Raw genomic sequence first — 9,245 nt, 5'->3', positions numbered from 1 at the left:
GGTCGGGAGGGGGCCAGAGGGGCGGGGAGACTCCGCCCCTCCTCCCTCCCACCCCGGGACCCCCCTTCCCCGGAGGGGGCCCCGCCCCCGACCGCCCCCCGGGGGAGGAGTCCCGGGGTGGGAGGGATCAGTGGGAGGAGTTCCCCCTCTGGCCCCTCCCACCGCGGGACCCCACTGCCCTGGAGGGGGTCCCCAGACCGCCCCCCGGGGCGGGGAGTCCCGGGGTGGGAGGGGCCCGACAGGGGGAAAACGCCCCCCCTCCTCCCCCGGGACCCCCTTCTCCGGAGGGGGCCCCGCCCCCGATCGCCCCCCGGGGGGGAGTCCCGAGGTGGGAGGGAGCAGCGGGAGGAATTCCCCCCTCTGGCCCCTCCCACCCGGGGACCCCACTCCTCCGGAGGGGATCCCCCCGCCCCTCTCCCCGAGCCCCCCCGGCCCCCGCCCTTCCCCCCCTCCTCCGGAGGGGACCCTCATCCCCTGCCCCCCCGCCTCCCCCTCGTCCCCCCCGCCCGCGGAGCCCCCCGTGTGATGTCGGGACGGGCCGGAGCCCCGGCGGTGTCGGGCGGTGCTTGGGAACTGCAGGGGGGACCCGCCGAGCGGGCCCGGCCCCGTGGGGGGGATCCAGGGGGGCGCCGGCTCCGGCCCTCGCGGCTTTATTAAAGCGGCGCCCCCAAGCCCGCGGCTGCGGGGACACGGCCCGGGGGACAGGGGGGCGGACGGGACGGGCGGGGGGCAAGGACGGAGCGGGGATGCGGGCAGGTCGGGCTGTGCAGCGGAGCAGCGAGGGGGGAGCAGGGGCAGGCAGGGGGGGGCCGGGGGCAGGGGGGGGCCGGGCTGTGCAGGAGGGCAGCGACAGCGGCCGGGGAGAGGCGGCGTGCGGGGAGCGGGTGGAGGGCGGGGAGGAAGGGAGGGGACGGAAAAAAGGGAGAAAAGTAAAAGAAAAGTAAAAACGAAAGCAAAGCAAAAGAGCCGCGGCAGCGAGAGGCTCCCGCGGCGATGCCGCCTCCCCGCGCACCGCCCGAGCAAATGGCGGCGGGGGCGAGTTCCGGCGCTGAAATACCCCCGCCCCGCCCCGCCCCCTGCCCGTCCCCGCCCCGCGCACCTGGACGGGCCCCCGCCTCGCACACCTGTGCGGGCCCCGCTCCGCCCCGGCCCCGCCCCGGCCCCGCCCCGGCCCCGCCCCGGCCGCGCCGTTCAAAGCCGGCAGAGCCGCGCTCGTCCCGAGCTTGTGCAGGAAGCTCGTACCGGGATGCTGCGGGAGCGATCGGCGCGTCGGAGGACCGAGGCTGGCGAGGGAGCTCGGCAGGAGGAGCGGGACAAGGATCCGGACCGGGACCGCGACCGGAGGAGCGAGGTTGGCTTGGGGCTGGGATGGGGCTCGGCACCCGGACGGGGACCAGGATCGGTGCCGGGCTCATCCCAGCCCGGCCTCGCCGCCTGTGCCCCCGGCAACCCGGGCGGGAAGAGCCGCTCCGGGGCGGGCGCTGGGGCCGAGCGCGGCGGGGCCGCTCGGGCCGGGGCTCTGCCGGGGCCCGGTCGGGGGAGAACGGCGGCGCTTTCGTCGTGCAGACGCGGAGCCGGGGCTGGGACCGGCCGGGGCGCGGGGACACGCCGGGCCGACCCCGAGACCCCCGAGAAGGGGTGCCGCCCGCACCCCCAGCGGGATCGGAGCTCTCCCGCTCGGGCACCCCCGAGGCCACCGCACCCGCTCCCGGGGAGAACATCGCCCGCCTCCCCCTTCCCCGCGGCCGCGGGGGTTCCCGCCCGCAGGGCCCCCCGGGAACGAGGGCTCTGGGCCCCGCCGGGGCTCCGGCCACGGGCCCGCTCCGGCCGCGGGGAGCCGGGGGTTTGCCGGGGCAGGGAAGAACGAGGGCAGCCCTTTCCCCGTTCCTCCCGTGCTCCGGGACCCCGAGCAGAGCTACCCGTCTGTCCCCGTGTCCCTGTGTCTGTCCTCAGGCGGCCCCAGGAGCTGGCACTGACCGTGCCGCGGGTCGGGCACAGGCTGCTCCCAGCTCTGCCTGCGGAACTTGGGCAATTACCCACAGCAGTTCTTTGCCCTGCCATCCATAAGGTGCGGCTCATCTGACACCTGCCAGGTGAGACCTGAGGCTCTCCTTCCTCTCCCCTGTTTCCTCGGCAACTCGCTCCCTCCCGGGCCAAACCCTCTGGTTTTTCAAAATCCCGTTGAAACATTTCCTCTTTATTTGCAGACGGGGAAGGTCCTGCCTGGGAGGGAAACGGCTACAGGGGAGGAAACCAAGAAATGCTCCAACCGGACGGCGCTGCGCGAGTCAAAAGAGGGGCAAGACCGCAGAGAAATAGAGTCAGGAAATGCGCTTTTATTCAATCTCGGCAGGAGCCCTTCGCAGCCCCGGGCCGGAGGGAGTGCGGCCGGCTGGGCTGTGCCCGGCTGGGGACGGGCACCAATTCATCACTGCCCTGCTCAGGGAGATTTTCCGGCCCTGCCCGGGATTCACCCAACGGCTGCAAAGGTGCTCGTGCGACAACCGAGCTCATTTCCAGGGATAAAAGAGCCAACCCAGTCCGGAGGGATCCCTCGCTCCGAGGCAAAGGCGTTGCTCGAGTGTCGCCGCCTGGTCCCGCCTGCGGGGGGTCGTCTCCTCCAGGTGAGCGTTTGGATCCCAAAATGCTGGGGGTGCTCAGGTCGGGGCCGCTTTTCGGGCCCGGAGTTGGACGGAGCCCTCGGCGGCTCCTGCTTCCCGCCAGGAATGTTCTCGGGGCTCCCTAGGCAGTCCCAGCTGGGCAGGGAACGCGGGCCGGGAGGACGCCGGAGCGACAGAGTGACCCAGTCCTGCTTGGGCTTCCTATTGCCAGAGGCTGGAGGAGCTGTGCCCCGGAGCTGTGCCCTACAGCCCCCGTGGGGTGGGCACGGGGAAAGGGCTGCCCGCGGCTCCTCAGCCGGGGGCTGCTCTGAACGGGCCCCCTGAGATGCCTCACCCTGGACACGCCCCAGCGCCAGCCCAGAAGGCCCCAAAGAATCCAGCCGGCCCTCGGCAGTGTCGGCACGGCGGGGCTGCAGAGCAGCGCGGGCAGCCGTTCCCAGGGCCCACCTCCCGGAGCTCCCCCGCGCCCCCCGCGTGTGTCCCGCCCGCCCCAAATCCCTGCCCTTCCAGCCGGAGGCCAGCAGGCAGCAGCAGCCTTAAAGCCAGGGCCATGTGCCCTCAGCGGCACTAAATCCCGAGCGAGAGCCCTCGGAGATGCCTGAAAGGAAAAGGGGGTGCTTGGAGAATGTTGGGCTTGGATGCAATTTGCAGTTTTTCGGGGACGCAACCGCAACCGCAGAACCCGTGGACAGCTGGAACAGCTGGGGCAGAGCCGAGGTGCCCTGAAGGCAGGGATGTGCATCCCTTTCCTCGGGGAAAAGAACTCCCCGGGGCCGCTCCCGAGGCTCCGAAGGGACAGCGGCTTCCCGGCCGGAGAGACGTCCTCGCCCGTGCTCAGGGGCTGCCTCGCCCCGGGCCGGGAGCGCGTCCGGCCCCCGCCTTCTCCCGGGCCAACACATCCCCTGGAGCCCGGCCCGGGGCGGAGAATCGGCCCAATTCCAGGGAACTCGCTCAAGTCCCCCCGGGACACCAGCGGGGTTGGGGAAGGAGGGTTATAAACAGCAAAGCCTGCGGAATATCAACCTGTCCTTGTCCCGATCCCGCTGAGCAAACCTGGAACCGCGGCTGCTTCCTGGCAAACCTGGCATTAAAGCAGCAGCTCTGCGGGGGAAGATCCGGGCTCCAGGAGGCACTGGGAGGCTGTTCCAGCAGGAATTCCCCATGGAATTGCGGGCTGTAGGTAGAATTCATCCAAACCTGCAAAGCTGAGACCGGAACCCAAACCTGGGCCCCGCAGAGAACGATCTTTGTGCTGCCCTGTCGGCCAAAGCTGCTGCACTGAGAGATCTTGGCAGCCTGAGGGAGGGCATTCTCTGCATCCCAGCAACCTCCATCTCCCAAGGGGACAATCCAAGTCCCAAAAGATTCCTTTTGCCTTTCCACAGGGACACTGACCCTTATTTGGTCCTGCTCTCCCACGGTTCATTTTGGGGGATGAGTTTGTGCTGGTTTACATTCCCCGACTCCACCCACAGCTGGAGGTTTGGGGTTGTGGTTCTCTACTGCCAGCAGGTTCCCTAAGGAGCCAGATACTCCAACAATCCCCTCGTTTGACTTTCTAGGTGAATTGTGCACAAGCCAGTCCCCCGTTCCCTATCCAGGCTGGGAGTGCTCGTGCCCTTGGCACAGTTGGCTCTGGCTGGGCAGGAACTGAGAGCAGGACACGGGGCAGAGCGGATCAGCTGCCCAGGGAACCTCCAGGAGATGAAGCTACGGGATCCTCATTCCAATCAAGGGAACACATTCTGCCTCTGGCAGAAGCCGGGAGCCAAAGCAGATCCCACCGGGCCAGGCTGGGGGCAGCAGTTGGATCCACTCTGGGGGAAAGCCCCTGGGCCTGCCAGGAGCTCTGACTCTGTTTGTCCTGCCAGCTCTGACCAGTGTCAGGGCCACTGGGAGGGATTCAGAATCCAAAGAAACCCCAAATCCTACCGCAGGATTCAATCAAAGGAAGGAAGCCCTTATTGTCATAAAAAGCTTAAAAACCTGTTCAAAATTCTAGGACAGCAATCCTGGGATTCCCGGGAAACTTAGTAGTGCTCTTGGTTCCATTTCAATGTATCTGTAGTCCCTCAATGAGCAGCTTGGAGAACTTCCCCTGGGATTTAGAGGCTGAGCAGGGTTTGCTTTGGATTGCCTGGTACCTCTGGCCCCAGCTGGTGCAAACACAACTTGGTCCAATGTGGTTAAACACAGTTTGCTAGGCAAACAGTTGCTGTATCCCCTAGAAATTACCCCAAGTGTGTAGATAAAACCTTCATCTCTGTCCCTCCTCAGTTATCCCAGGTTTTCCTGGCTGGGAGCCACACAGAGGCTGTAAATTCAAAGGCAGAAAGAGAAGGTCTGTCAGCAAAAGGCACAAAGAAGGGGACAGGTTTCAGAAAACATTTCTGCAATCCAATGAATACCTCATTGAGTACCTCATTTATCCTTCAAAATATTCATTCTCTGCCCTGGACATTCCCTCAAGTTTTACCCCCAAAGGTTTCCCCTCCTGCCCACCCCTGACTGCCTCAGTGTCCATCAGGAGGCACATCCTCTCTGCTACAGGTGACCTCACACTGGACCCACTGCATTTTCCCGACCTCTCCACATCTCAGCAACTCACTTCTACATCAAGATGTTCATTCTCTACCCAGCAGACCCCCTCCAGGTTACTCTCAACACTTTCCCCACCTCTCCACCACCCAGGAACTCATTTTCACCTCAGAAGAGTCACTCTCTGCCCTGCAGATTCCCACAAGTTTTACCCCCCAACATTTTCCCTGGAGGTCTGCAAGGTTTACCCCAGTTTACCCCAGGAGGTGCATTCTCTCTCCTCCACATGACCTCTGATTTTACAAACACAAATTTTCCCTCCCTGCCCACCACTGACTGCCTACTGGACCTCAAAAGGCTCATTCTCTCCCCTAGGTGACATCCACACTTACCCTCACAGTTTTCCCTGCCTGCAAACTACTTATTACCTCATTTTTACCTCCAAACATTCATCCTCTGCCACAGAGATGACCTCAAAGTTTCCCCCAAAACCTCCTTACCTGTCCACTACTGATTACCCCAGTTTACCCCAGGAGGTGCATTCTCTCTGCTGCACATTACCTCAGCTTTGACAAACCAAGATTTCCCTCCCTGCCCACTACTGACTGCCTCACCTTACCCCAAAATATTCATTCTCTCTGGGACAGATTGCCCCACATTTTACTCCCAACATCTGCCTTACCTGTCCACGTCTGACCAGCTCCTTCGTACCTACAGAGGGTCATTCTGCACCCCACACACCCCTCAGGCTTATCTCAAACCTCTCCCCACCTGTCTGCCACCGAGTGCCTCATCTTTACCTCAACACATTCCTTCTCTCCTCAGCAGATCACCTGAACTATAACACCCACAACTGTCTGTGTCTGTCCCCACTCACTACCTCAGGTTACCTCAGTGTGTTCATTCCCTGCCCTGGAGAGAATGAACCTCCTTTTTAACCCCCAAACTTTCCCCTTCCAGCCCACTCCTGATTACCTCTTTTTGAACAAAAAACAGTCATTCTCTCCCCAGAGTCTTCCCTACCTGCACACTCCTGATTACCTCTTTTGGACCTCCAAATATTCATTCTCTGCCCTGCAGATTTGATCAAGTGGGACCCCCAAAATTTCCCTACCTCTCCACAGCTGATCACCTCATGTATACCTAAATATGTTCCTGCTCTACCCTACAGACCACCTCAAGTTCACTCTCAAAACTTTCCCCACCTGCTCACCACTGACTACCTCCTTTTGACCTCCAAATATTCATTCTCCACCCTGGGGAGTTTCTCAAGTTTTACCTGTCCCCTGATGACTGCCTTAGTTTATCCCAAAATGTTCGTTCTCTCTGCTCCAAAGACACTTCTGGCCTCCTTGGCAAACTGCCTCTGACACTTGGTTTTCTCCAGCAGAAATTAAGGAATTGCTCACGGCAGTTTGGAGATGAAGTTATCCCAAAGGGAAGGAAAGAACAAATATTCCCGTCAGAGCCCTGGGGATCTGCTGGGCTGAATTGGGAAGGGCACATTTTCTGCAGAGCAAATACAGGACAACCTCAAACACGAAGCCCAGACTGTCCAGTGGGGTGTGAAAGCACCACTGGGACAAACCTCCACTCTCCTGATTCTTTTCAGGGGCTGCTCCAACCCAGCTCTGAAGCTGCCAAGCCCAAACTGTCCCCAGCGCTCTGGAACAACAGGATCTTCCCAGGGATGATGCATTGGAAGCACAGCCCTCATTCTCACCCTCCACACGCTCCCAGGCTCACCCCAAATTCAGGACAAGGGGCCAAAGGCCACTCGGGCCGGGGCTCCCTCTGTCTCTGCGGGCTCAGGGACTGCAGCCACCAGGGCCCTCCAGCACGGACAGCCTGGACCCAGAGCAGATCCCTGGGCATTAGCAGCGTCCTGGGCATCCCTGGAGACAGAAACCATCAGCCTCTGGGCTAGCACTTCATTGCCAGCACACACAGCCTGCCACATTTAGGGGGGCAGCTCTCGGACCACAGAGCCAGTCTGACCCAGTTCTCCTGGGCACCAACACGGACCCCACAAACCCCCAGGAATGAGAATGTTCTGCTGCTTTGACAAACTTCAGCCCAGCTTTGCAAACCTCAGTCCCTGCAGCTCCTGCTCTCCAGGGCCCCTTCAGGGCTGGCTCCAGTTCCCTGGAGAACCTGCCCCAGCCCCACTCTGGGCCAGCCTGAGCAGAAGCCACTGGGCTGCCCAAGGAAGAACCCTCCCCTGGCTGCTGCAGCTGGAGGGAGATCCAGCTCCAATGGAATCCCGGGAACAGCCTCCCAGATGGTCTCTCCCCAGCCCTTGGCAGTGGCTCAGGATGGCAGCAGCTCCAGTGCCAGCTGGGTCCCTGCACGAGTCCTTGTCCCAGCCCTGCCACACGGACACCCACGGGAGACACCCACGGGCACACAGGCCTTGCTTGCACAATTCCTCACCCACAGCTGAGGGAAAGCCACACAATGTCAAGAAATAACCTGTGCTGAGAGCACTCATCACTCCAGTCCATCAGGACTTGGAGGCAGTTGGGTAGGCAACACCCCACTTCTGCTTGGAAACATTCCAGATGAGGAAAAGCCACTTCCCTTCTCTCTCTCTGACCCAGAACCAAAGCAGTCCTGCGGGACAACACGGACTATGCACGGAAGGCCCGAGTCAGTGGGGGGAAAAACCCTAAACAAACCAAACCACCCCAAATTTCAAGATAAAAACAGGCTGCTTCCTTAACAGGAGCACACCAAACTCATTGAAGCCAGAGAGGAAATTACAAACAAACAAACAAAAGACCCAAAAAGATGCTTTGCACTGATACACTCTCTGGTTGATCATTCCAAAGGAAATTCTCCACAGATCAGAAGCAAGTACCAATACTTTGTCCTCGATTGAAAACTAATGACTTGAGGGGCTGGACATGTCCAGTGAGGGTTCAGGGTCTGGTGGGTCCTTTCTGGCTGATCCTGACCGGCCCAGGCCAAACCCAACCACCCCCCTGGCTGCTCCATCCCAGACCTGGGGCAACATTCAGACAGTTTGGAAATACTGCCCTTCCCTGCTACTCCCTCCTTCCTTACACATCCAGTGCCCAGGGAGCAAATGCCAACACCAGGAGGAGAGAAAGGTGTCCCTGTGACTTACCCCACCCCACGGGCAGCACCAGGAGCCCCCAGCCCGGCCGGCGGGGCTGCAGCCTCTTGCCTTTGGCTGCTCCCAGCCCAGGGCACTTGGCAGAGCTGGGCTGGATCAGGGCTTTGGCCTGGCCTGGAAGAGAGGAGAACAAGGCAATTAAGGGCACTGGGCAAGTCAAAGGCTCCTGCCCTTCACCCTTCTGTTCAGTTGCTCACTAGAGAGTTTTAACCATGAAAAATCCAGGGGGGACAACAAATGAAACGTGGCCTTTTCCAGCATTTTTATTCCTACCTGTTTCAGGCACTAAAAGGAGGCTCATCTTGCATTCCTTGCCCCATTTGAACAGAACCCTTTTCATTCCAAACCCCCCTTGGGAGTCAGTCAATCCTCTGCCATTGGACTTTGGACAGAGACACCTGGGACGATGGAGCCCAGGAAAGGAGGGAGAGAAACCTGACAGGGAAAGGATTCAAGGCACTCCAGAACTCAGAAATGTGTTCATGCCTTGCCAGCCCACCCCAATTCTGTGCCACCCACCTGAGCTGGGCAGGTGAGGCCAAGGCTCCCCTTCCTGCTGCCAATCACTGTCCCAGCACACGGACCCCCGTGCTGGGCAGCACTTGGAAAAACTTGGGAAAGGCAAAAGGAAAATGGCACTGCCTGTCAGAAAACATGTCTGTGAACAAACCTTCTGGACAAATGTAATCCCATCCCTCTGCTCCAATAAACCCAGGGCAGGCAGGTCTCTCCAGCCCAGGGAGAACAGGAAGGAGAACTGCAGGAACACAGGCAGGCACGGGCAGCTCTTGGCACTGATTCCCTGCAGACCTCTCTGCACTTGGGGCTCTTGGCACCTCATTTTTAAAGAATTGGGGGGCAGCAGCCCGGGAATGCCCCTCAAAAACAGGGGCCTGGGCAGCTGGAGATTAGAGGAGGGGAGGTGTGAGGGGAGACACGGAGAGAGA

The 9,245-nt window shown here is 61.1% G+C and overlaps 1 protein-coding gene across 2 annotated transcripts; it reads left to right on the top strand.

Annotated features, from left to right (window-relative positions):
- Window positions 1-523: 523 nt before the first annotated feature.
- Window positions 524-6,820, top strand: LOC127463889 (translation initiation factor IF-2-like). Of its 2 annotated transcripts, none has more exons than XM_051773913.1 (3): window positions 524-2,093; window positions 2,208-2,624; window positions 6,772-6,820. In XM_051773913.1, exon 1 carries the CDS (start codon window positions 994-996, stop codon window positions 2,065-2,067), a length of 1,074 nt encoding a protein of 357 aa, XP_051629873.1. In that variant the 5' UTR covers window positions 524-993; the 3' UTR covers window positions 2,068-2,093; window positions 2,208-2,624; window positions 6,772-6,820. The 2 variants fall into 2 exon arrangements, with proteins under 2 accessions (XP_051629873.1, XP_051629872.1); XM_051773912.1 differs by lacking the exon at window positions 6,772-6,820 and adding an exon at window positions 4,184-4,437.
- The last annotated feature ends 2,425 nt before the right edge of the window (window positions 6,821-9,245 follow it).

The sequence above is a fragment of the Manacus candei genome, unplaced genomic scaffold (assembly GCF_025592945.1).
Source record: "Manacus candei isolate 608988 ecotype Guabito, Panama unplaced genomic scaffold, ASM2559294v1 h1tg000179l, whole genome shotgun sequence".
Classification (NCBI taxonomy): Eukaryota; Metazoa; Chordata; class Aves; order Passeriformes; family Pipridae; genus Manacus; species Manacus candei.
Note: the sequence above shows the minus strand (reverse complement) of the source record. Positions and strands in the feature narration are given on the sequence as shown.

Excerpts from the sequence above, each read along its gene's own strand:
- LOC127463889 (XM_051773913.1), top strand. The coding sequence starts at position 994 with ATGCCGCCTCCCCGCGCACCGCCCGAGCAAATGGCGGCGGGGGCGAGT.